The sequence below is a fragment of the Trichomonas vaginalis genome, chromosome V, assembly GCF_026262505.1.
Source record: "Trichomonas vaginalis G3 chromosome V, whole genome shotgun sequence".
NCBI lineage: Eukaryota > Parabasalia > Trichomonadida > Trichomonadidae > Trichomonas > Trichomonas vaginalis.
Genome location: NC_067207.1, coordinates 9,465,479 through 9,491,103, shown reverse-complemented (window position 1 = coordinate 9,491,103; position 25,625 = coordinate 9,465,479). Strand labels below are relative to the sequence as shown.

The 25,625-nt window shown below is 35.2% G+C and overlaps 12 protein-coding genes and 2 pseudogenes across 14 annotated transcripts, besides 16 other annotated features; 6 read left to right on the top strand and 8 right to left on the bottom strand.

Annotated features, from left to right (window-relative positions):
* Positions 1 to 8,390: part of a mobile genetic element that runs on past the window's edge.
* TVAGG3_0306620 (uncharacterized protein) lies at positions 16 to 603 on the bottom strand (the record flags this gene model as incomplete). Its single annotated transcript, XM_051229678.1, has 1 exon — positions 16 to 603. The coding sequence occupies one exon, from the start codon at positions 601 to 603 to the stop codon at positions 16 to 18; it is 588 nt and encodes a 195-aa protein (XP_051099408.1).
* TVAGG3_0306610 (uncharacterized protein) lies at positions 873 to 1,247 on the top strand (the record flags this gene model as incomplete). The annotated part of the gene is made up of 1 exon (XM_051229677.1): positions 873 to 1,247. The coding sequence occupies one exon, from the start codon at positions 873 to 875 to the stop codon at positions 1,245 to 1,247; it is 375 nt and encodes a 124-aa protein (XP_051099407.1).
* Positions 1,290 to 1,874, top strand: TVAGG3_0306600 (uncharacterized protein; the record flags this gene model as incomplete). Its single annotated transcript, XM_051229676.1, has 1 exon — positions 1,290 to 1,874. The coding sequence occupies one exon, from the start codon at positions 1,290 to 1,292 to the stop codon at positions 1,872 to 1,874; it is 585 nt and encodes a 194-aa protein (XP_051099406.1).
* Positions 1,907 to 2,620, top strand: TVAGG3_0306590 (cytochrome B-C1 complex subunit 6, mitochondrial family; the record flags this gene model as incomplete). The annotated part of the gene is made up of 1 exon (XM_051229675.1): positions 1,907 to 2,620. The coding sequence occupies one exon, from the start codon at positions 1,907 to 1,909 to the stop codon at positions 2,618 to 2,620; it is 714 nt and encodes a 237-aa protein (XP_051099405.1).
* TVAGG3_0306580 lies at positions 2,670 to 2,934 on the bottom strand (annotated as a pseudogene). Its single transcript has one exon. A coding segment is annotated over exon 1 (265 nt).
* On the bottom strand, positions 4,733 to 5,365 carry TVAGG3_0306570 (annotated as a pseudogene). The gene has a single exon. A coding segment is annotated over exon 1 (633 nt).
* TVAGG3_0306560 (phage tail repeat-like family) lies at positions 5,411 to 5,635 on the bottom strand (the record flags this gene model as incomplete). The annotated part of the gene is made up of 1 exon (XM_051229674.1): positions 5,411 to 5,635. One exon carries the CDS (start codon positions 5,633 to 5,635, stop codon positions 5,411 to 5,413), a length of 225 nt encoding a protein of 74 aa, XP_051099404.1.
* TVAGG3_0306550 (uncharacterized protein) lies at positions 6,014 to 6,166 on the bottom strand (the record flags this gene model as incomplete). The annotated part of the gene is made up of 1 exon (XM_051229673.1): positions 6,014 to 6,166. The coding sequence occupies one exon, from the start codon at positions 6,164 to 6,166 to the stop codon at positions 6,014 to 6,016; it is 153 nt and encodes a 50-aa protein (XP_051099403.1).
* Positions 6,186 to 6,359, bottom strand: TVAGG3_0306540 (uncharacterized protein; the record flags this gene model as incomplete). The annotated part of the gene is made up of 1 exon (XM_051229672.1): positions 6,186 to 6,359. One exon carries the CDS (start codon positions 6,357 to 6,359, stop codon positions 6,186 to 6,188), a length of 174 nt encoding a protein of 57 aa, XP_051099402.1.
* A 1,282-nt stretch (positions 8,391 to 9,672) lies between the features above and the next one.
* TVAGG3_0306520 (serine threonine-protein phosphatase family) lies at positions 9,673 to 9,915 on the bottom strand (the record flags this gene model as incomplete). Its single annotated transcript, XM_051229671.1, has 1 exon — positions 9,673 to 9,915. The coding sequence occupies one exon, from the start codon at positions 9,913 to 9,915 to the stop codon at positions 9,673 to 9,675; it is 243 nt and encodes an 80-aa protein (XP_051099401.1).
* Positions 9,916 to 10,135: 220 nt separating this feature from the next.
* Positions 10,136 to 10,244: a mobile genetic element.
* Positions 10,245 to 10,636: 392 nt separating this feature from the next.
* Positions 10,637 to 10,745: a mobile genetic element.
* A 141-nt stretch (positions 10,746 to 10,886) lies between these two features.
* Positions 10,887 to 10,995: a mobile genetic element.
* Positions 10,996 to 11,137: 142 nt separating this feature from the next.
* Positions 11,138 to 11,245: a mobile genetic element.
* A 142-nt stretch (positions 11,246 to 11,387) lies between these two features.
* Positions 11,388 to 11,496: a mobile genetic element.
* A 140-nt stretch (positions 11,497 to 11,636) lies between these two features.
* Positions 11,637 to 11,745: a mobile genetic element.
* A 120-nt stretch (positions 11,746 to 11,865) lies between these two features.
* Positions 11,866 to 11,927: a mobile genetic element.
* A 1,562-nt stretch (positions 11,928 to 13,489) lies between these two features.
* Positions 13,490 to 13,526: a mobile genetic element.
* Positions 13,490 to 13,526: a terminal%2Cinverted (terminal inverted repeat of Banshee-A3 transposon ID:TVAGG3_0306440).
* Positions 13,527 to 14,103: 577 nt separating this feature from the next.
* Positions 14,104 to 14,141: a mobile genetic element.
* Positions 14,104 to 14,141: a terminal%2Cinverted (terminal inverted repeat of Banshee-A3 transposon ID:TVAGG3_0306430).
* A 1-nt stretch (position 14,142) lies between these two features.
* Positions 14,143 to 14,187: a mobile genetic element.
* Positions 14,143 to 14,187: a terminal%2Cinverted (terminal inverted repeat of LTR141 transposon ID:TVAGG3_0306420).
* Positions 14,188 to 15,104: 917 nt separating this feature from the next.
* Positions 15,105 to 15,396: a mobile genetic element.
* Positions 15,397 to 16,005: 609 nt separating this feature from the next.
* TVAGG3_0306400 (uncharacterized protein) lies at positions 16,006 to 17,343 on the top strand (the record flags this gene model as incomplete). The annotated part of the gene is made up of 1 exon (XM_001325364.1): positions 16,006 to 17,295. One exon carries the CDS (start codon positions 16,006 to 16,008, stop codon positions 17,293 to 17,295), a length of 1,290 nt encoding a protein of 429 aa, XP_001325399.1.
* Positions 17,344 to 17,487: 144 nt separating this feature from the next.
* Positions 17,488 to 17,597: a mobile genetic element.
* A 267-nt stretch (positions 17,598 to 17,864) lies between these two features.
* On the top strand, positions 17,865 to 18,786 carry TVAGG3_0306380 (zinc ion transmembrane transporter protein; the record flags this gene model as incomplete). The annotated part of the gene is made up of 1 exon (XM_001325363.2): positions 17,934 to 18,722. The coding sequence occupies one exon, from the start codon at positions 17,934 to 17,936 to the stop codon at positions 18,720 to 18,722; it is 789 nt and encodes a 262-aa protein (XP_001325398.1).
* A 464-nt stretch (positions 18,787 to 19,250) lies between these two features.
* On the bottom strand, positions 19,251 to 22,492 carry TVAGG3_0306370 (single-stranded DNA-dependent ATPase protein; the record flags this gene model as incomplete). Its single annotated transcript, XM_001325362.1, has 1 exon — positions 19,428 to 22,430. One exon carries the CDS (start codon positions 22,428 to 22,430, stop codon positions 19,428 to 19,430), a length of 3,003 nt encoding a protein of 1,000 aa, XP_001325397.1.
* Positions 22,493 to 23,224: 732 nt separating this feature from the next.
* On the top strand, positions 23,225 to 24,074 carry TVAGG3_0306360 (serine O-acetyltransferase protein; the record flags this gene model as incomplete). Its single annotated transcript, XM_001325361.1, has 1 exon — positions 23,293 to 23,898. One exon carries the CDS (start codon positions 23,293 to 23,295, stop codon positions 23,896 to 23,898), a length of 606 nt encoding a protein of 201 aa, XP_001325396.1.
* Between the last annotated feature and the right edge of the window lie 1,551 nt (positions 24,075 to 25,625).

The window sequence follows — 25,625 nt, the reverse complement described above, 5'->3', positions numbered from 1 at the left end:
TAATTGTTTATTTTTTTACTTGTATGGGCAAGCTGCAAGAATGAAGTCGACTATCTCAGTCTTTGTCTTGACGAGCTGGACGGCTCTTGCGAGTACGTCTGTTTTGCGGTCTCCAGCTGGTGTCTGACCTTCGTAATTGCGCATGTTCTTGAGAGCTCCAACTGTAAATGGTTGTAGGATGAAGAGTCTCTCAGACTGCTTGAGGTAGTCGTCTCTGTCTTTGACCGAATCTGTGGTACGAGTCGAATCGGTCGATTTGAGGGAAGAGACTGAAAGCCTGTCGTCTTCCATAGGGGCTGTGGCATAATCTTTGCGTAAACGGTTCAGACCTTCTTCGAACTCTTGGTCTCTCTTCGATTTGGATTGAGATTGGAATTGCTGGGGTGGAGCTTGCTGGAACATCCAAGGGTTGGGGAAGTAAGGCATAGGTTGAGGAGGGTAGTTCGGGAAGCCTTGTGGTGGGTAGTAACCTTGAGGTGGAAATTGGTAGTAATTTGGTGAAGGTACTTGCTGGAACTGAGGTTGTTGTGGTTGCTGCTGGAGTTCTGCAGCTTTCGGTTCTGCTGGTTTGGGAATGGACTCGGTTGGTGGGACGTCAGTCATCTGTTTGTGTCCTGTCGGAAGGAAAAACTTTTTCTGTCGGAAGGAAAAACTTTTTCTGTCGGAAGGAAGAACTTTTCCTGTCGGAAGGAAAATTTTTTCCTGTTGGAAGGAAAAACTTTTTCTGAAGTTCGACCAAAAAGTTCTCAATTTTCGAAAATTTGAATGGTTTACGGACGGACAACTGGAAGAGTTCTTCCTGTCGGAAGGAAAAATTTTTTCTGTCGGAAGGAAAATTTTTTCCAGTTGTCGGGAAAATATTTTCCTGTCGGATGGAAGGACTCGGAATGCCAGAAGGATTTGACGAGGCAATTTACCTAATTGAAATTAACAACTGCGTAAAAGACTACTTGCGCAAGGTCATGAAGCCCAAGGTCAAGTTCACCACTATTTCTGGAAGGTCTACACTTCAGCTCGAGACTTCGACTGGAATTCCAATTCAAATACCAGACGGGACAGCCTACGATGGCATAAAGGACGCCAAAAGAGAAGCTCTTGTTAAGTTCCTAAACAAACGTCCTTGGATAAAAATACCAAACAAGGAGAACCCCCTACCCCATATGAAATTGGCAATTCAGTCTCTCCTTCACTTCTCGGGTCAGCCGTTCTACATAACCTGTGAAGGCGACATCCAACCAGTTCAGTAAACCTTAACGTTTAGAGTAAAAACATTTTTTTTCATTTTTTGAATGAAGCAAGTTAAATTCGTCCCACACCAATCTCAATGGACCGATGAAGAGTTTCAAGCTATGGTTGAAGGTGTTGAGAACGACATAGACGGCGAACTTGAAGGAGCTCAAATCACAATTGCAACCAAAATTGCAGAAGTCAAGGAACAGATAGCTCCACTTAAAGCTACCAAAGCTACTCTTGACCTCATGGATAGTTACCGTTTAGATGTCAAGAGTGGAATAAGACAATTAAAATTAAAACTTCTAAACTACGAAGCTATACTCCAAAAGTTAGCAGAAATGAGAAGACTTTACCAGAGCTACTTACATGTAAGGGACTTACCTTCAAGCAGTCCGACCAAAGATGAATTTGTTGACATTGTCCCAATTTTGTCCGAAAGTCAGCTCAGATGTTTCGAACTGCTCCCAACATATCCAGAATATGAACGTTTGCCTGAACTCTTCCGCAATCTCAAAAAACGTTTTTTGGTTCTCATGTTCGAAACTTTTATCGGAAGAGACAACAAACGTTCAGAAGAAGAACAAGATATTATTTTAAACTTGTTGTATGACTTAACCGTCATAACAAGCTTTTTGAAGTAAAACCGTCATTCTCAAACCACTTCATTTTTTCGATGTCCGAACAAGCACCGAAGCCAAACTCAATGGCAGATGTCCTTTCAAGGTTGCCAGACAAACGCCCAGTTCAACTTCAAATTGCCCAATTGAACGCTCATCTGACAAACACCATTAAGACTCTCCAAAGTAGTCTTATGGAAGAGATAACCAATCTCAAAGTCGAAGTCCTCACGAACCAAGCTTCCAATAAGAAAGTCCTGAACGATTTCGCGGAAACCTTGCGCCAATACAACATAGAGAACCAAAACCTTGCCCGACTCATCTACCGTTTCTTCGAAGAGATTGACACCATCTGGGCGGCACTCGGAAAGGACAGAACCTCCAACACCGTACTTCGTGAGTACCGAATTGAAGAAGGAATTGTCGAGGAAGAAGAGGAAGAAGAGGAAGAAGAGAAACACGAAGAAAAGAAACACGAAGAAGAGAAACACGAAGAAGAGGAAGTTTGGGCAACCCTTGTTGTCGATGACGCTTACGAAATTTCCCAACCCTACCCATACAAAATCCGCAACAAGGGGACAGGCAAGGTTCTTACCCCAGTCCTCAACAACTTGGGACACTTGAACCTTACCCTTCGGAATTACGGTTCAGTTTCCATGGGAAGGCTTGTCGGTATGCAATGGGTTCCAAATCCAGACAAGAAGACGAGGGTCAGACACATTGACGGTGACAAGCTCAACAACCGTAAGGAGAACCTCGAGTGGTTCTAAGAGTAAAAAAATTTTATTTTAGGGGGAAACCCCGAGTAAATTTAGGTGTTTATTTAGATAAGTAGGTTAAATTAATGGTAATTTGTAAAATTAGTTCCCGACCTTTGAATTGGGCTCTTTCGTTATCCCAGTTGCGTAGGAGGTCGTCCCAGAGGAGTTGGTAGAATTGCCAATCCAAGGACGATTTGTCCTCCCAGGCATTGAGGATGTACTGCTCGTAGAGTTTCATGACCTCTGCCTTGCACCAGACACCCTCTCCTTTTGGAACGTAAGGCTTCTTCGAAGTGCTCGAATGCGATTGGCTGCTTGACCATCCGAAATGACACTTTTTGTCCGTTTGGTCAATGTTCGTGTCTCGTGCCATAGTCGACGAAAATACAGACAAACAGGTTATATATGAGTTTGAGACCAAGAATGGTGTAACTCGACCTGTCCGATTCAAAACTCCGAGGGCGACCATGAAATTAAACGGAAATTAGCTAGGAAGGAATATAAAATGGACTGGTTGCCACCACCTCCACCTCCACCACCTTTACCTGTTCCTCAAGTAAATAAGCCTTTCCCGTTCCCAAGAATTCCCACATTTTAATTCAAATTCGAATAAAAATTTTTTATTTCATGCAATGTTTAACTATTTCACCATCTTCTTTAACACCCAGTACTTACGCTTGGAGAGGACATGAACTTCGGTGAAAATTTTGTCCAATTTGAATTGACCCATCTTTTCACCGACCATTCCCATTTCAATGAGTTTGTTGTATCCTTCTTCGTTCGTCATGAGTGCGTCAATGTTCTCATAGTAAACCACAACTTTCGATTTGACTTCGGAGAAGAATTTGTTGTAGTTGTCAAGGACTGCCTTGCGAACTGAGGGTAAGACCAATGTTCGACAATAGGTTTTAATGTGGTTACTAAAGCCACTTTGACCTTGAGTGAATTCGTACTTCAAAACAAAAGGAGAAAACCTTTCAACAAAGTTGTCGAACTTCTCATAATGTTTACTCTTCATCTCTTGAGGTTTCTTAATGGAATATCCCCATGTCGAATTCATAAGCAATTTGAGTGTCATTGCAAGTTTGGGGTTTGAAGCTTTCCTAATATCATACAGTTGTTGTATGACTTTTCCAACTGTATAGTTCCTTCCCGGAACTCACCATCTTCGTTTGGAATTCCAGTCGGAATATATTGGACAAACTTCATGTACGCAGCGTTAAGGTCGACATAGTATATTTTTTCATCTGAGTCGAACTTGTCGCAACCAATTGGTCCAGTTTGTGGAAATTCAAGTGAGTCTCTTATCTTCTGAGAAACTTCTCCTGTTATCTCATAAACATCGTCGAAGCAACCTGTTTCATATAAAACCTTCTGACCTAACTCAGATGCTCTCCAATACAATTTGACGTCAATTGGATGTCTCAATGGAAGTTTGTTTATAGCATCTTGAAGTTCTTGCAACCTCATTGGAAGTTCTTCTGGTTCAGGTTGGTATCCGAACAATCCAACTCCTTGTGGAACTGTGTACTTCTTTTGTACTAGAACTTTGTCTGGAACAACTTTTGGTCTTGCTAACAATGAAAAGTTTGTTTCGTCTTTTGGTACAAAAGTTTCTGTCAGCTTGTCATCTGGAATTGGTTCCAACAAACCTTTCTCGAAAAGAATGTTTACAGCTCTGACAATGTTGCACTTGCCTTTTCCGAACAATGGGTTTGTAAGACTTTCGTTCAACATGAAGTGGTTGTGGACAATTACAATCTTCAACCATGGTAAGTCTTTGTCAACAACATAGTCGTCATGTGAAGAACCTTTAGCTGTAGTATGTTGACTCGGATATTGACATTTGCCAACGGTGCAATTTTTGCCAATTGACCTCTGAGAATGTACCTTGTCTTCACACATGACTCAAGATACTTCATTTTCTCATCTGTAACAAGACCAGAGTTCCTGAGACATGTAAGAATGCAAGGTTCATTGACAATTGTTTCAATTGAATTGTAAATTCCATACCTTGTCAAGTCAATGTCAGACTTATTTCTGAACGGGAAGTATCCAGCATGTTGTCTGACTGCTTGAGGGTTAGGTTGGTACCATTCGAACTTGACACTTGCAATTCCTTCAATTGCATTCAAAATGTCTGAGTCGGAGTCACCATTTGTTCTCTCTTTGTAGTCTTGAAAGCGTCAAGAAGCATTGCAGCTGTTGTGACATTGCCATGTGCATAGTAAATGTGACCATCCAAATCTGTTATGGTCAATCTGAGATTGTGTCCTTTCTTATTTCCGTCTTGTATGGCAGCAAGTACACCCATGAAGCCTTCTTTGTTCTTTCCTTCGTCAAAGTTTACTGTAAAGGTTCGACCAGATGTAATTTGACTTCTAACTTCACGATACTTCTCATATGCATATCTTGTTCTTTCATGGGAGCATGTGCGTCTTCACCTTTTCCTTTTTTCCTTCTCAAAGGATGCAATTGTTCGTCATGTTTCCAGTAGAATCTGGCAAAGCCGTCGTGTCCTTCAACTTGAGGTTCACTAACATCGAAAGGCATGTCCATAAGACGTTCTTCTTCTAACCTCTCTAGTCTGTTTGGATAATTTGCACGTGCTGTTTCCAAATCCATTTCGTAGCGAAGACCAGACAATTTGTCATAGACTTTTATGGGTCTTCCCTTCCTATATTTAAACTTCTTCGAAACTCTCCAACCATATCTTTGCAACTCTGCTTTTATTCTAGCAGACTTTCTATCCATTCTATATGGGGGCATTTTTATAAAAATAAAAAAATATTTTTTTCTTTACTTAACATAACCGCCTGCTGCCATAAGTCTTTGACGCCAACCCATACCAGCTAATGAAGGTTGACTTGGTTTAGTTTGGAAACTAAACTTTGGTTTTGGTTTATCTTCAGTTTTTGGTTTTTCTTCTTCTATCGGTTTTTCGTCACTTTTCGGTTCCTCTGACTTTACCTCACCTGCAGGAACAGTTGTGTCGTCAACATCTTCATAAATATCATATGCCATTTGTTTTTGTTTTCCTTTCAACTTTTTGTGTTTGTTGTAAAGTTTAGAATATTTCGACTCTAAGTCAATGAGATGTTCTATAATGAACTGTTGGTCAGTGAAGTAAACTTTTCCATTGTTGTCTCGAAAGCTCCTTCAGACTTCAATATTTTATTTGTGAGAGTCTGTTTCTTTTTTGAGATACTTGCCGTTCCATTTTTATGAAAAGTGACTTTATAGTTAGAGTTTGTATTTCCAGACCTGGCACTTTCTATTATTGAATTTTTCTCTTCATCTGTAAGTTCTTTGACAGGTTTTGACAATGGTTCTGAACTTTTTGTTTGTGGTGTCAAATCTACCGTTTCAACTTCTTCGGTCATTTCATCTCAGTAAAAAATTTTAGTTTGGTTTGTTTTCAACTGGTTGTTGTTGTTTTTTAAGTCGGTCTAAAACTTCCTGAGGTATAGGAAGAACTTGACAAACACGTGGTGTAACTGCTGGAAGTCGACAAATCCATCTTGAACCCATTTGTCTCAATGCTGTATTGTTCATTTCATCTCAGTAAAAAACTTTACATTCCCCAAGTTTGAGGTGGTTGCGGTTGGTTATTGTTTACCCACTGTTGTGCATGGTTATATCCTCTGTTAAAGAATCTTTCACCTTGGTCCATATAGTGTCCTGCTTGGTTATAGTAGTCATTTGCTTTGTTATAATAGTTTCCTGCTTGTCTTCCTACATTGTCCATCCATCCTTGAACTTTTCCTCTTGTTTCAGGATTTGGAATAAGATTTGTTGCATCTCGTGCTACATCCCAACCTTTCTGTACAGTTTGTATAATAGGTTGTGCTTTCTCTTTCAGTATACCTAATGTACTCAAAATCTTCCTTCCAACTCCAAATACACCTCTGGCTATTGTTCCCACTGCGGGCAAAAATCTGGATGCAACTCCTGCTAACGCGCCAAATAAACCCATTTCTTATGGGTTAAAAAATGACGAATCCAAACAAGGACCCCTATGTTTCTAAAGCGACAAAGAAAGCACTCATGGTAAAAATCTTTAGTTCAACACCAAATGCTTGGTTTATGGATATCTTGGAAAACATTCCGAGTATAGAGAAGATGGACCACCATACTGGCTAATATTTGTCGGTCAAAACACAAGATACTGTGAAGCCATACCATTATGGTCCAAAAATATTTTAGATGTGAAAACTGCTTTGACAATATTCGTTGACAAATACCATCCAACAAAACTAACATCTGACTGTGAAAGTTCTTTCAAATCAGACGATATTAAAAACTATCTGCGTTCAAAAAATGTAAACCAATATTTCATTGTCGACCAAAACCATTCTGCTCTTGGTGTCATTGACGGTTGTATAAAAATGTTAAGAGACTTAAACCAACCACAAGGTGGTGAAGCAAATGAAATGTCATATGACGACAAATATAGACACTTCTCCATGGCAAAGATGAGACAAGTTTTAAATATTTACAATAGCCGTAAACAAAAAGGTTTGGGAAACCACTCCCCCGAAGAAATGAAAAACAACCCTGACTTAGAGAAAGACTATATATTTAATAATTTAGTCAAAAGAGACAAACAAGAAAGAATGCCGGGCTTCAAACTTCAGAAAGGTGACAAAGTAAAAATAGAAATACCTAAACGCGACCCATATGAAAATACTATTGACTATGACAACAATGGGAACCCGACAGGTACTCACATTCGTGTTCGTAAAAATAGAAGAAAGTATACAAGAGAATATTATGAAGTTTTAGGCAAACATGGCAAAATGTACACACTGCAAGCAGAAGATAAAACTACTATTGTCAGACCTCGTTTCAAACTTGTCAAAGTTCAAGGTGGTATACTTTCAAAGACAGTTCCTAACAAATATAAGACAACTCCTGACGAATATGCTAAAGAAGTTGAAAATGACGACTAAGCATTTCTATACCATGCGTAAACTGTCATGTAAGGTGGCATGTAGTCTTTACTTTGTCCCGTTGTTTGCGTATATCCTGAAACGCGATGTGTATGGTTTCCTCCTCCCTCAGTGTTACTCCAGAAACAATTTATAGCAAACTTAACGTTGTCTTTAACATCATATCCTTTACCTTTTGTCATTGCTGACCAATCCCAATATCTATGCTTATGCCAACCTGCTTGAGATGTACTTAAATCTATGTAGTGACTGTGTGCAGGTAAATTTTCACCTGAAATCGTTTTACTTCCACCTGTTTCCTTTGAAGAGTTTGCACAATACAAAAACCTGTCGACTATTTGAGTCCAAGTTCCAAAACCAAGTACTACTTCTGGTCTGGTAGAGTTCATTGACGTATAAATAGAGCCTATAGGATATAATGTTTGAAGTATTTCTGTCTTTAATGTTTGAAGCTCTGTTTTGCCTGCTTTCTTATCTAACATTGTTGGTAGTTCATATGCTTCAAAGTTTCTGGCATGATCTTCGATATTCCTGCAACTGTTATCTAAATTGTTAAGAGTATCTTTTACACTAGTGCTTGGATTCTCTAAAGGTGCACTTGAACCAAGGTCAAAGTTCAATATTATATCATCTGCTGTAAAAGTTGTAAAACTTGTATGTGTATGTCCAACGGCACTTTTCCTGTTTAAGGTTTCTTGTAAGTTTGTAATATTTGCAATGGTATGTGTATGTCCAACGGCACTTTTACTGTTTAAGGTTTCTTGTAAGTTTGTAATATCAGATATAGAATGTATATGAGTCTTTTTAGAATATTCGTTTTCAGCTCTTGTCACTTCACTTGACATTTTATTGTCAACATATGTTTTGTCTGCTAGTTCAGGATGAGTATGTTCTTTTGTTGCATAAGCTTTGTTAGCTCTTTCTTCTTCTTTTGCTATTGCATCGTCTACATATTCTTTGTCAGCTTTGTTGTCAACATCTGCTTTCAAAAGAAGTTCATTTATAGGTTTCTCGTTTAAAGTTCCTTTTGTTGGATTTATACAGACAGTATGGTTCTTATTGTCTTGAAATAGAAACTCATCTGTCATTGGGTTTAATGTCAGTTTTAAATTTCCTTCTTTCAATGACTCAGATATCTTAGAATAGTTTGAAAAGTTTGTTGTGTTCTTATTTAGAGCTTGTATAATGAGTTGTCGGTTGTGTTGTATTTCTCTCATAGACGCTGTTTCATTTGACATTTTTATTCTAGATAAAATATGCTTTCAATAGAAAAAGAAAATTCAAGAGTTGCTACAACTAAACCATTAGATGAACTTTTTACGAATGTCGGTCAAAAGTTTGAGACAGAGACGTAAAGCATGAAGGCTATCGTTTTTGACTACCGTTAAGATGGTAAGAGACCCATCTGTCACAAAAGCTATTGGCTTTCGTAGAATGAAGTTCATTTCAGAAGCCATACATGGTTTCCCATTTACAGTCGGTTTTGAAGTTCGATACTATAACAAAGAAAAACGTATGTATGAGAAATTTGAACAGGGAAAACTTTTACAAGTTAGTTTGCTTGTAAACTTAGAAACAACTCTTCAAGCTTTTTCAAGAAAAAATAAACGACATCTATATCGAATATGCAACCAGTATAACATTGACGAGGGAGAGTACCATCTCGATATTATATATGACAGGAAAAATGCAACTGTTAAAATCAATAGAATAGAAGACCTTGGAGAAAACGTTTATATTTCTACAAAATATAACAACTTGGCATGGTATAGATTTATGAGGATGTTAAATCAGCCTGCAGAATATCCAGTACACCCGGACTTTTATGAAGTCGAAAACCCTAATGGAACATATGAAAATGTTTTCGACTCAGATGCTATTATAGTTCATGCTTCATTTTCTGGTGCACAAAACTCTTTTTTATGCTTGGCAAATGACTTTTACGAAAAACCTACAAAGCTATATGAACCACCAAGTGGAAGTATTGCAGACTTTCAAGTATGGTTTACAACAGATGGAAGAAAGAGAATAATTATTCCATTATACCATGCGTTTTACTTAGAACTAGTTTCATATACAACTACTATCGAACGGTAAAAATATAATTTTTTAATACGGTTGAGGTGTTGGATTTGGTTGCCAACTAGACTGTGGTGCAGGTTCAGGCTGTTGTATAACAGGAGCTTGTTCTTCTGGTTCAGGGTCTTTAGGTATAATACCAACGAACTGACCTACTCTTTTACCAATATTTTTGACTCCGTTCCAAATTCCTCTTCCTACGGTTTTTATTCCATTCCATATACCTCTTCCAACATTTCGAAAGAAGTTTCCAATACTACTGAAGAAACCCATTTTACTATATGTAAAAATCTAATGTCCACCTAGTCTCTTACGTTTCCTGTTGAGTTCTTATATACGAAAAAAAGAGATCTGACATTGTGTCAGATCTCAGTAAAAGTGACATTTACATGTCAAAAAAATAGAATGAGTTTAAGTAATTAAAATTGAGGGTGAGAGTAGTATTGTATGAAATAATATCTCTCACCCTCCAATTCATCCTATGGCGCCGAAAAAATTTTGGTGAAATGCGACCACATTTCACCAAAATTTCTCGGCGCCATATAGAGAACTAGAGCCTGTGAGGTACTGATACTATCCATGTACCTCGCAGGCTCTAGTTCCAAGCCAAGATGGCTAAAAATTGCCCGCAATGTGAACAATTTGCGGGCAATTTTTAGCCATTTTGGCTGGGAATTGGAGGGTGAGAGTAGTATTGTATGAAATAATATCTCTCACCCTCCAATTCATCCTATGGCGCCGAAAAAAATTTGGTGAATGCGACCACATTTCACCAAAATTTCTCGGCGCCATATAGAGAACTAGAGCCTGTGAGTACTGATACTATCCATGTACCTCGCAGGCTCTAGTTCCAAGCCAAAAATGGCTAAAAATTGCCCGCAATGTGAAACAATTGCGGGCAATTTTTAGCCATTTTGGCTGGGAATTGGAGGGTGAGAGTAGTATTGTATGAAATAATATCTCTCACCCTCCAATTCATCCTATGGCGCCGAAAAAATTTTGGTGAAATGCGACCACATTTCACCAAAATTTCTCGGCGCCATATAGAGAACTAGAGCCTGTGAGGTACTGATACTATCCATGTACCTCGCAGGCTCTAGTTCCAAGCCAAAATGGCTAAAAATTGCCCGCAATGTGAACAATTGCGGGCAATTTTTAGCCATTTTGGCTGGGAATTGGAGGGTGAGAGTAGTATTGTATGAAATAATATCTCTCACCCTCCAATTCATCCTATGGCGCCGAAAAAATTTTGGTGAAATGCGACCACATTTCACCAAAATTTCTCGGCGCCATATAGAGAACTAGAGTCTGTGAGGTACTGATACTATCCATGTACCTCGCAGGCTCTAGTTCCAAGCCAAAATGGCTAAAAATTGCCCGCAATGTGAACAATTGCGGGCAATTTTTAGCCATTTTGGCTGGGAATTGGAGGGTGAGAGTAGTATTGTATGAAATAATATCTCTCACCCTCCAATTCATCCTATGGCTGCCGAAAAAATTTTGGTGAAATGCGACCACATTTCACCAAAATTTCTCGGGCCATATAGAGAACTAGAGCCTGTGAGGTACTGATACTATCCATGTACCTCGCAGGCTCTAGTTCCAAGCCAAAATGGCTAAAAATTGCCCGCAATGTGAACAATTGCGGGCAATTTTTTAGCCATTTTGGCTGGGAATTGGAGGGTGAGAGTAGTATTGTATGAAATAATATCTCTCACCCTCCAATTCATCCTATGGCGCCGAAAAAATTTTGGTGAAATGCGACCACATTTCACCAAAATTTCTCGGCGCCATATAGAGAACTAGAGCCTGTGAGGTACTGATACTATCCATGTACCTCGCAGGCTCTAGTTCCAAGCCAAAATGGCTAAAAATTGCCCGCAATGTGAACAATTGCGGGCAATTTTTTAGCCATTTTGGCTGGGAATTGGAGGGTGAGAGTAGTATTGTATGAAATAATATCTCTCACCCTCCAATTCATCCTATGGCGCCGAAAAATTTGGTGAAATGCGACCACATTTCACCAAAATTTCTCGGCGCCATATAGAGAACTAGAGCCTGTGAGGTACTGATACTATCCATGTACCTCGCAGGCTCTAGTTCCAAGCCAAAATGGCTAAAAATTGCCCGCAATTGTTCACATTCCCATCTTTTGTTGGTAAGACGAAGAATATGAAATAAATTATGAAGAAGATAATGATGAATAAAATATCACTTTTTATATTTTTGACACGTAAAGTTGTCACTTTTCTGTCAAACTGTTTTTATCGTTTTCGTATATAACAGAGTTCCATAGCATTCTTTAACTGGAGCTCATACATTCTGTTTCTCCTCTGGTAGAAAACATATTCTGGGTCAACTCCTGTGTTCGCGTCATCTGCATAAAGTTGTTTATATCCCACTTCAGGGTTTGTATAAAACTCTTTCCATCTCATATTTGCATACCATGGTGGCAAACCTAACGCAGCGTCATTTGACATGGCAGTTTGCATTTGTACATCTGTTGGCACTTGACCATAGTTTGCCATTGCAGTTTGTATTCTAACTTCATTTGGAATATTCTCTGGGTTTGGTTGTCCAGGTTGCTGTGCATTCGCTAAGTTCTGTGCGTCCATTTAATATTAGATAAAAATATCTCTTACGAGTACATATGCTGAACATTTGCAGGCATTGGTTCATCTTCATATTCTCTATATCTTTCTGCCACGTCAAATAAATAAATGACACAATGGAAAAAACCTAAAACAAGTAGTCCTATTTCAAACCACATTTACTTACTAGTAAAATTTCTTTGTTATGACACTTTCTCCGGTTTATAGGACCTCTCTCATATTCTATCTTGTCATATCTAAACTCATAGTCATGTATGTCCTCTAACCATCTCATAACGGTTTCCAAACCACTTTTATCGGATGTAAAGTAAAAGCATGGATGGTTATGTAAAACGTCTAAAGTTTCTAAAGAGTCTCTCAAAGTCCAGTCTACTTGGTATTGAAAATCGCATGTGTTATAGAACGGCGGGTCCACTATAAAGAAAACATTTTCCTTGTCTTTATATTTTTCATACAACTCTGTCCAACGACATCTCACAAACTCTATACCCTCAATATATTTTTCTATGTCCTCTTTGAAAACATTTGTATAGTTAAGATATAAAACGTTTGACATAAGTGTTTCAATGTCATGAACTCTTATAGAACCACTATATAATAGTCTAGCAGATATACTATCCCAGTCTATATATTCTGCTTTTTTCAAAACCTCTCTCACAATATTTTTCTTATCTAATGGTATACGTTCCATCTTACCTATAGGTATCTTTTCTTTTAACGCTTTCAATATATTGTTTGTGTCTGGTATATGTTTGAGACGGTCCATATAGTTGTCGAAGTCATTGCATATAATCTTTGAGTCTGGGAATATTGTATGGCACAAATGGGATATATAGAAACTTCCACCGAACAAATCTACAAATGTTAGACCATTCGGTAGTTTCTTAAGTTCTCTCAATAGAATATCTTTACATCTACTCTTATTTCCAAAGAAGGGTAACGGTGGTTTTGTAAAATTCATTTATATATAATAATAAAAATGTTTTTTCCTGAAAAGTGACAGAAAAGTGACAAAGCATGAAAAACATATATAATTTGTGAAAAGCGACACATTATATAATGTTTTCGACCCAGAAGAAGGCTTCTCAAAGTATACTTCCTTGGAACGCCTGTAACTTTTCCTGTAGCGACGATAGACCCTTACTTGTCCGGACAAAGTTATACTAAACATCTTCGGGGCTAGAGGGCACGAAGTGCCTGGAGGCCCCACTACCTTTTTTTTTTAATTTATACTGTAATAAACAGAAATTCATCAAAAGTGACAGCTCTCAATTTTTTGACATTTGTAAATTCTAAATTGAATGAGAAAAATGAAATAATACTAAGCATAATACAATATTCTAGATTTAATTATAATTAGGAAAAAGTTAGTTTTGAGAGTACTTTTCATAGGCATATAGAATGAAATCTTCTGAAAAATAATATCACATAAACTCATATTATTTTCTAATATATAACTATTTTATATAAAAATCAAATTCAATGATCTTAAAAGCGAAGGATAAACCTCAAAATTTACGAATATAATGAGTGGGAATAGGCGTAAAGCAAAAATTGATATTTCATATGGTTTTATGATAGATAAGCATTATATTCCCACTCATTATATTCGTAAATTTTGAGGTTTATCCTTCGCTTTTAAGATCATTGAATTTGATTTTTATATAAAATAGTTATATATTAGAAAATAATATGAGTTTATGTGATATTATTTTTCAGAAGATTTTGTGTTCTTCTTCAAAATTTTATTTTTTTATTAAAAAGAATCTTTACAAAATATACATTTACTTTAATTAATATTTAAAAACGTGCTCTATCAAAAGTTCCAAAAATTCAATATTTTAGCTTTTCTGAGGTGTCACTTTTGATGAATTTCTGTTTACAACAATACAAATAAACTTATAAAACACAAAATTATTATTTTATAATATAATTCTTAGATAATACATCCGATATGTAAAGTGTCAAAAATGAATTGAACCGAATTTTCATGCATTACAAAAGAATTAATTTCTGATAATAAAGAATTATCAGAATATTTTGAAAAGCAATGGTTCAATCATGAGCAACAATGGGTTGTATCATACAAACCAAAGGATGTTCCGCTTACAAATAATATTTCTGAGAGTTTATTTCGTAAAGTCAAATATTATGACTTTGGTGGTCATCTCCACATGAAATTTGATTATTTCGTCTTTTTACTCATTACAAAAATAAGTCCAACTTACCTCGTCACATTAAATAACGATATTACCTTAAAATCAGAAGTTAAATTACCAATTGTCATAAATAATACCCCAGTTCCAAAAATAACACCAGAACTGGAGGTGATTTATGAAGCAAAACAAAAACTCAAATCTCTTAGTAAGCTACTCATGAGTGGTAAAGTTAATGTAAAACATTTTATCACTTTTGTTGAGAAAATACCCGAAAAACTCATGCAGATAGACAGAGTTGAACAGGAGATGTTCAATGTTGTAAGAAGAAGCAATGCTACCGATGAAACCAAAATTGATATTTACAGACAAATCTCTGATTTCATTAATCAGAACGATCCGCATACCATATTTAAGGGATACAAAAACTTTATGCTTGAAATAAAGGGAAAATACCATTTGGAATGGTTATGATATCTTGAATAAAATTTTTATTTTTAAAAATTAGATTTTTTTCTGTGAATATAGATCTAGTAGTTCCTAATGAGTAATAAAATCTTTGATGTTGGGAAATTGAAGTTTAATTAGAAACAATTTGGAGAATATTTTGGCAGTTGAACGAAGGAATAAGAGCCTGCGGAGTACTGACTCTAGGTCAGTACCCCGCAGGCTCTTATTCCTATTAGAAATCGGTGAAAAGTTGTCTGCATCTTAACTTATTCAAAGAAAGTTTCCCAGCTATCTAGGAGGAATTGTTCCTTATGAGGTACATATTCATACTATGCACCTCATAAGGAACAATTCCTCCGTTGAAAAGAGAAAACTTGCTCGCAATGCGGAACAATTGCGAGCAAGTTTTCTCTTTTTTTATAAGAAACTAAAGGCTGTGAGGCACTGACATATAATCAGTACCTCACAGCCTTTAGTTTCTACTAGATAGCTGGGAAACTTTGTCTCAATAACTGAGTAAATAGACAAAGCTTCCCAGCTTTCTTGTAAACTGCGAAGGATAACGGCGACTGAAACAGGCACTTATTCTGCTGTTCGAAGTCGCTGTTATCCTTTGTTTTCGTCGCTAAGTTTGGTCTGATTGGGAAATGATAACCAAACTTAGCGACGAAACAAGGCACTGCAGGGCGTTGTAGGCTGTATATTGGGAGTATATGGCCTGCAGCGCTCTGCAGTGCCTTGTTATAAGAAAACTTTCGGCTGAATAACATAGTCATTCAGCCGAAAGTTCTCCTGAAAGCAAAGGGCAGCAAAGGCGGCAGACAGCAGCGGCCTATTCTGCTGTCTGATCTCGCCGTTGTTCTTTGCTTTCTTTGCTAAATTTGGTCTTTCACAATTAGACCAAATTTAGCAAATTTAAGCCTCATCCAAATGGAGTGATTCGACTTGGAACGAGAGTAGCATCCATACTCCCTGGAAACGGTTGTGCGCGTTCCCTGTTCCTCATCGATTCACTCCATTTGGATTTTTGGCAGTTTTAAAAAAATAAACGATTTTTTTTTAAAAAAAGTCACTTTTTTTGATTTTGTCTGGGTATCGAGAGATATTATGCTTGATATTTTTTGACAGACAGAATCAAATAAAAAATGTCAAAATCAAAAATAAAAGTGTCAGAAATGAAGGATTTGAATACTCTTCAGGATCTAAATATTGAGACTCCCGAAGAGTGTTTCGGATTTTTGAGACGGACAGAAATGATATTAGACTGCGATTTATATAGATCTCTTGGTATTTACATTCTTTCTCTTTTAGTAATTTTTTCAACTTTTTATTTGGGTCCTCAATGCTTAAGAACAGTCGAAAAAGACTTTAATATCTCAAATAGTAGTACTCATATCGCTTTTGACATTTCAATCGACGGCTTAAATCATTATAACAGTTTTCTCAAGTTCCAAATAAGTTTTCCGACAAAAGACGTACTCGATACCAAATCAGTACCATTTAATCTTGCCTTTAATTCACATCAATACTTAAATAACATTTTAGTTCACGAAATTCATATCCCATATCGAAATTATTCATTAAATTTTGTCAGAGGCTCCAAATATTCACAAGCCTTAAGAGTTTTCTCATGCGAAGATCTGGATTTTACGCATACAAATTCATCAATAATTATTTCCTTCGAAAATGAACCATATCCTGTACATTTTATTGCAACTACAGTAAGTTCATCCTATGTACAATACACATATTTCATTTACTTTGTTGGATTTGTCATGTCAGCTATACTTTTAATGAATTTAATTTCATTCAGACTAAGTTTTTATATTAATGCTATATACTTCATGCAACTCTTACTTTCAGCCATAGTCTTACTCATTTGTTCATTTCCTAGGCCATTGTTACAATCAATTGTTGGAAAATCTAATATTAACATTGTAAACACATTTTTAGCACAGTTTCTATTTGTTTTCACATGTTATATTGGTTTTGTACACTTAGATGCAGGAAAACAAGTCAATCAACAGATGAATTACACTTATTCATTTTTTACATCGATTTTCTTCATTGCTTTCTTTCTTTTGATGTTTGTTTACTCATTTAAATACTCGTTGAAGAACACAACGAATCAGATCATACAACCTGATATAACAACAACAGGTTTTTCCATTGCAAAATACGCTTTAATCGCATTGTACATTCCTTTCTTGTATTTGTTTAATTACATGGCTGACTATTATAACAAAGTCGACCAATTCGTCCACTTTTGCATGCCAATTTGTTTTGTTATGTTCACCGCTGTTACGGAATTCTTGACTCCTAGTATTGTTGGAGTGGAAATGAACTTCTCTCTGCAGATTTATACTTTCGCTGCGTCAATTTCGTATATTTTGTTCTATGCATACTTAAATTGGCCAATTTCAGAAAAGAAATAATTTCAAAAGGGAAAAAAGTGAAAAAATTGAATGAAATTTGATCGTTATTTTCATGAATTATCCATAATAATATATTGTTTATTTGTTATTTGTATTTTAAACTATAGTTTGTTATTTTTCTTTATTTTCACATATTTGACACGCACACTTAAGTTTGACATAAAATTGACAGAAATTCGAGCTTATTTTAAAGGTGCACTTACGCCCGTTTGACACTTCATTTTTGGTGTTTAATGTTAATTTTCAATGATACTTCACACCAGTTATCAGGATTTTGAATGAAAGTCAGATGGACGCAAGTGTACTCTGACTCAAAAAACCCCATTATTTAAGGTTCTTATTAAATACGAAAAAAGTAACTAAAAATCGAATGTAAGTTATTTATAAATATAACAAGAGTTAAAAATCGTCAAAAACGTACAATGGAGATACTCATCATGGTATTGCATCAACTAATTGTTGATATTACCAAATTTATTATTTCTTAGGGTGCTGATGTCAATACAGATAATAAAAAGATTCCGATAATTGTTATTTGGTCAGTACTGAAATCACTAAAATTAAGTAATAAAAATTAGAAAATTTGGTATTTAAATGTATACTTATATACTTTGACAACATATTTTGCCATTTTTTCAATGCTTAAATTTATCTGCACTTTGTTGATTTTCATAATCAACATAGTTTTCTCTTTTATCCCATTATTTTCACCAGAGACATTATGGGTATCACGTGCAGAATCAATGGCAGCCGGAGTATTTTTAGGAGCGGCAGTTTTGCATCTTTTTCCTGAATCAATTCACTGTTTTGGAATATATTCATCTCCAATACCAATATTTATAACAGTTATTTCATATCTAGCAATGTATCTTTTTGAAAAATCAGTTGAAACAGATATTGAAATTCCACATCAATACTCTGACGAAGAAGATGATCAAGAATGTCAACAAGTATCAGAATCATTACCAAAACAAATACTTATGTTCTATATTGTGCTTAGTATTCATAGTTTTGTAGAATCTTTTGCCTTTGGCTTTATGAAAACAAATGCTGCTATACTTGCATTCTTCTTTGCATTTATCGGACATAAACCTGTTGAATGCTTCGTACTCGGACTCCAAATTTTACATACTCGCCCTCCGAAATCGAAATACATCTGTTTAATGTCAACATTCGCAGCTGTATCACCACTTACAATCATGGTAACATCATTTTTCGCTCATGCAACAAGCGAAATATTTAATGGAGTTGTAACTTCAATTTCTACAGGCGTTTTCATATACATAGGCTTCCACGAACTCCAAGAAACATTGGAAAAATGCAGACTCAACGAATATCGTCAAAGATTAATTCATGTTTTATGGTTTATATTTGGCCTGCTTTGGATGTGCATTATGAATCTCTTTGCAGGAGAACATGAGCATTAGATTATTTATTTTGTATGTTTTTATATTTTTTTGTATGATATAAAATAAATTAGTTTTTTTAATATATTATGAGCATTTAATGAGAAAAATAATTGAATCTATAAAGAATATAACCTGATTATGATATCAACTTGCTTATTTTCTCAATTTTGAATAGATTCTATATAATATTCATCTTATGAGGAAGTTTTCGATGACAACATGCACCAATATAAACTATTATATATTAATCATCTTCAAGCTGAATGAAAACAGTTTTGTCTTCGCATAGAAGAGGAAAGAATTATTCTGGTGCCTTTATAAGAAGGCAATTTGATTGTCAGTGATTCTGCTTTCTACTCTTCAACAATAAGCCGATATATGTATACTTAGCATTTCAAAAGAATCATATCTTTTCTTATAGTTTCTTATGATACCAATTATCTAATGAATTCTAAATACATTAAAGATTTTAGAGTTTGAATAGCTATATGAATTCCAATTTACACTTAACTTTACCCTTTGATATCTCAGCCACTCACCTTATAAGGAAATATCAATATGAAGTATAATCTCTTCAACTATGCTGAATTAAGTGGAAACTTACCACTTTTTGGCAAGTTCTCATAGTGCCAAAATATCTTTAATTTATATTGGTATGTGCATCCTTAAAAAAATTTAAATCATAACAAACAAATTTACAAACAAACAAACAAAACAAAAATATTAAGATAGTATATCTTCTATATCATTAGAACCATTAATTTCTGGTATATAACCGAAATGGTCATTTAGATTCGGAAAAGGCGGATGAACTAATCTCAAAAATTCGGATTTGATTTTGAAAATCGACTGTTTGTTCAATCTTGAGCACAAAGAGTACCAAGCTGGGTTAGAGCTTATCATACCCTCTTTTATTACGAATATAATCTTTTTCATTGAATAAGACAAAGCAGATTTTATCAAATCCGGATTTTCTCCACCAACGAAAACACCTACATCAAATGCTTTGTAGCACAACAAAACACTCAAAACAGATACACGGCCAGCAGCATCTCTCATAAACTCATTATCCCTACTAAAAATATTTTGATACAAATGAATCATTTTTTGAATAGATGTAAAGTAAAAAGGTGACAATTTGAAAGGACAATTCAATTGTACTGATTGAAAAACTAAACCAGCGCAAACAGCTGTTATCAAACCTAGTTGGGATACATCATCGCATTGTAATACGACGATTGGATTATCCATTGTCAACACAAACTTCATTAATCCGAGCAAAGGATCCTCCAAAACATTTAATGGATTCAGAGAAACAGTAACAGAAGGATACAACGAATTCAGCTCAATTCCGTAGTACGATCTTGCTGTATTAGCAATAAACGGATGTGTGTTGTATAACTCTGTTAAATTCATCACTAAATTCGAATGTTTTTCGGATAAAATTTTGAAACATGAATTTTCTTTTTCGAAAACTTTGTTTCCAAAGAGAATCATGCAATCACAGACACTCATTACTGGATAACTTAAGAAGAAATCTTGTGAAAACATGTCAATTGACAAAATTACATCGAAATGTAATGAATAATTAAATACAAACTTTTTCTGGATCTGTGTGATGAAAACCTTGGTGCTTTGAAGGATTTTCTCGATCTCTGCGATGTTTTGGCACTTGGAAATCAGGTTTTCATACACAAATTTGTGGAATTTCGAGTTAATATGGCCGGCTTTTCCACAAATCACGAATTTGATGTTGCAGTTAGACAGGAAATTCGCGAATGAGTCTATCTCAGTGTAATAGTTGCATGCAATAAGTATAAACTTCTTTTGGGACACGAAACTTTCGAGAATTCGAAATGCAACTTTCAAAAATCCGGAATCAGGGTGGCAACTTATCATGCAAAGGTCTTCAGCCCTTAATGCAGTATCTACAGCCTCTTTCTCGCTATTCGTCAGGTTCTTTTCATTGAATTTTATCGAATTCGACTTAAATTTCGGACAAAAATTTTTTTCCAAAATCAAATTTCGGATTTTTGAGTGAGAATTTGGCTTAAACAAAGAAAACAAGTTTAAGAGCCTTGTTCTATGATCACCTTTCCAATCGAAGAAGTCTATGTTCACAAGGATCCCTTCTTTCACGTGGTGGTCGTAGAGTTTCAAACTCAACATCGTGTTTGAAAAATTTTGGACAATTCCGGTTCCTAAAATTACATCTGGGTTTTCGACATCTGTTAATATGGCAGAATTATGTTTCCTCAAATGCAATGAATAAAAATAGGAAAATGTTGGACTTTCAAAAGTGACAATTGTGGCACTTTTATCGACATCCCTATGAACCGAAAAAATTTTCATTTTCGGAGCGCAGTTTAGCATTTTCACACGGTTTTCTACGTCATTTGTGAGGATGCTCGTATATGCTTCCATCTCCCCTAATGAGCTTGTCGAGATATGGTCGTAATGATGCCAGAAAAAGTCGGATTCCAAAGTTGTTCCATAAAAATTTTTTTGTGTCCTTTGGGAAATCATTCCTTCATATGGGGATTGGGATTCCATGCGGCTGAGAACGTTGCAGAAGTCTTTTACAAGGCATGTATCGCACTCTTTCGTAATAATTCGCTCGGGAATTGAGTTATCTGCAATTAATGAAACAATATCGTTTCTCCTTGCAATTAAATTCAACGATTCTTGTCGCATTGGCTGTACAATGTACCTGGAATCAGGAATGGTGGAATAATACCATAAAAATCCGACATCTGCAACATCTTCGGGATATCTTGATCGTAATAAGCTAATATCGCCTGCAAGACACGCTATGTGCTCTTCGTTGACATTTGTATCGCTGATACTGCTTGAATAAATGCGAATTGGCAGTTTTTCGTCATTAATTGTTTCTAGAATTGCATGGAGCTTACTTTTGAGGCCGAGTTTGTAGGAAACAAGTGTCTGATTAAATCCTTCGTTGTCTTTGATCAAAGTCGGAAACATTCTGCTTGATTCGACAATTTTATTTCCTAAACCAATTAATGAGAAGTCTGGAGACCGCGATGAGTCTTGGTATATGAAGTAAAGTTGTGAGATTATCTTTTTCTTTGCTGTTGTCTCGTTTTCGCCTGATAAAAATAATTCACTTTGATATTTCGTAATTAAATCGTCTGCTATCTTTGAAAGCGTAAATTTGGACTGCTGTAGTTTCGATGCACTGCTTTTTGGATTTGTTGAGATATATTCTATTAAGCATTTTCGTATTATTGTATTTAAAAAATTTGATTTGAGTGTTTGATCGTAATTCAGCTTGTTATGAATAAAACCTTTTCGGAGACATCGAATTCCTGACGTAATTAATCCAACATCGCAAATATAATATGGAAATAAAATTATTGAACCGGAATCGTTTGTAATTATGCCTTCGTCAGCATCAGTATAGAAATTTGTAAAGCTTCCTTTCTTAAATTTTGCGTTTACTATGATACTTGCTCCAATAAAAAAATGTGTTAATTCAATCCATCGACCATAGAGTCTAACATATCTTGGTGCAGACAGATTCTTGTTTGTGATTTCAATAACAAGTGCATTTTCTTTGGCTTTGTCATCGAAAACGATATTATGAACAAAAGTTATAATGTAAAGCTCTGATGACAGCTGATTTGGCTGATTCACCGAGGTTGGCGCCGAAACAGATGATAATGGATTTTGAACCTGATTATTTGGAGTAGATCCATTTATCATCAATTTTTATTGTAAAAATTGCCACTTTTTTACCAAAATAAACATTATCATTACAAGTGAATAATATCAGCAATATATTAAGTATTTTGCTATAGAAAATATAGAAAACAGATGTGTTTAAAGATGTACTAGTATTAAAACTTCAATAAACAATGAAAACAAACAATATTTTGTGATATTTTATTAAAACATTTATTTCATTATTAAACTACAAAATAGCAAAGACATCACCCTTGATGTAATGTATCAGCAAGTTAAAAGAATGAAAATAGGAAAATATTCTAAAAATATTGAAGGCAATTTATATCATTTTTTCTTGAATGTAAATTTGTTTTTATTTAATGAAAATGCTTCCATATATACTATGTACCATGCATGAACATATTTCTATAAGCAACATCATTTCAAACATTTCATATTACAAGAAAATAACGCTAATAGTACTATATAAATTGAGAATATTTTCAAAATTGAGAATTGATGTATTGAAACCAAAGCATCTCAATTCTGTGTCTCACAGAATTAAAGAATACTATGTATCGGCTGCTAAATCGATACCTATAAGAAATCATTCAAAAGATGTATATGTATTCAAATTTGAAATGAATTTCAGAAAAGTATATAAAATAGAGCTATTTTCATGTCCAAAGCCACACCTATTGGTTGTATTACTATTTCTGGCTACGGTAAGTATTTCTGGTCATATGGATGCTTGGCCGCATCAAATTGAAAGATAGGTTTATTGCAACAATGCATTTTTAGGTCAGTTTCAAGCACAATAATCTATTCTTTAACTTATTGCCTATCGGAATATCAGTCAAAACCAGTTCTCCTGTGAAATCAAGAAAATTTGACATTTTTTATGATAACAGGAATTAGCAAACTGTTTAGCACTGTCAAGAGAGGAACACAGAAGCCATTAATGCTTGCTGGTAAGTTCTATAAGGACAGTGATCCAGAAATTGCTGCGGAACGTGATATTGCTAAAATGATTTGGTATGAATATAATAATACTCAAGCACATGAAACAGAAAAACGTAAAAGTTTGTTGAAAATGCTCTTTAAAGATGATGTTGATGTAACAATTAATCCACCTTTCCGTTGTGATTATGGAATTAATATTAAATTAGGCAAAGGATGTTATTTCAACTATGGATGCACAATTCTTGATGTTAACAAAGTCGAATTCGGTGATGGAGTTTTAGTTGCTCCAAATGTTTCAATTTATAGTGCAACTCACCCACTCGATCCAAAGCTAAGAAAGGAAGGAAAAGAATATGGTCTTCCTATTAAGATCGGAAACAATGTTTGGATTGGCGGTAGTGCTGTTATTGGCCCAGGTGTCACAATTGGCGACAATTCAGTTATTGGTGCAGGCGCTGTTGTTGTAAAAGACATCCCAGCAAACTCTGTCGCAGTTGGAAATCCAGCCCGTGTTATCAAGAAAATAGATGTTTCAAATGAATAAATATCTAATAAATGTTCTAATAATAGCATACCTTACTTTTCATTGGGACATCTATTTTTGAGAAATATATTTTTTGAAGCATTAATTTAAATGTATTTTAAAATAAATGGTCATTCAAAATATTGATAAGCCTGTAGATTACTATAATTCTTATTTTTGGATCCGATCGTAAAAATATAAAAAAAAATACCCTATATTTCCAACTCTTGGAAAATTTTCATGACCCCCCTACCCAGGGTCCTAAAATGGGTATTTTCCTCACACAGACGCCGTGGTTTTTTGAGCCGGGAAATAAATAGCGCAGACAGTTTCTACATATAGAGACATGCTTATACTTAGAGTTTGACGGGAATCTAAAGTGATTTTTTTCTGCATCGCGAAATCTAATGCAATCTCAAAATCATGAAGAAACTGCGAATCGGAGCGCAATTTTTTAATATGTTAATATATAAAGGTACCCCTACTACTGCAAATGCTTCAAATGAAAATCTAAGAAATCAGATTAATTTGATCACATTAGTATAGTATTGGTCAAACCAAAAACTCATATGTTGATATATAGCCTATGGATATTCATATTATCTACTTTTCATTGAATTACATAAGATTTAATAATCTCATAAATATTCTTTTTAATTTTCCGAATTCCGTGTGCATTTAGATTGCCCATACCTGTATATAATAATTCTAGAATGGTTTGGTTAGATATTAAGTTTTTTAGATTAATATTTTAACATTTTGATAAAACAAGCATTTGTTCCATTTTAGAATCGCCATTGAACTCTAGTTTGACTAACATGATGTTGTCTGATCAAATAAATTCTAACTTCATGAGATAAATTTTGAAATTAGAAAATGCGATATCTGACTCAAATATTTATATGAACACATTTAACATTCAATGATAAACTAAAGTACTATACAGCAGATTCGATTTGGCTTATATTTTATAATCAACTAATAATCCTATAAAATTGTGCTATTCACGTTGCTCAAAGATGTATTGAACATTCACTACTTGTGTATTGATAAAATTAGATATAGATTCTAATGTAAATCGATATTTTGAAAATTCATATATATTTTGTCTTGGTTTGGCATTTGATCGTGTTGAAACCGGAATTGCAATATATATCATCTAAATATATAACTATCAAAATATGAGCTATAGATTTTTAAATTATTATCCTGAATATGAGTGACTAACATAATTATATTGAATTGAGTAGTAAGAATCTTAAATATTAGAATCTGACGATAATTTATTATAACTGTATAAAGGAACAAGACTATAAATGATGATGAAAATAAAGATTAAATTTAAATCTGAAAATTTGAAAACATTAAGTGTATTGTGCACTCTTGTCGGTCACAGTATCTCATTCCGGGAGACATTGTCACTGCATGTCTCCCAGAATGATATCAAGTTCCCCATTCATAACTTGAATGCGAACTTTGACCGACAAGAGTGTATTGTGCACTCTTGTCGGTCACAGTGTCTCATTCCGGGAGACATTCACTGCAATGTCTCCCAGAATGAGACAATCTTCTGCAATCAGAATGTGATTGCAAAACTTTGAGCGACAAGAGTGTATTGTGCACTCTTGTCGGTCACAGTGTCTCATTCCGGGAGACATTGTCACTGCATGTCTCCCAGAATGATATCAAGTTCCCCATTCATAACTTGAATGCGGAACTTTGACCGACAAGAGTGTATTGTGCACTCT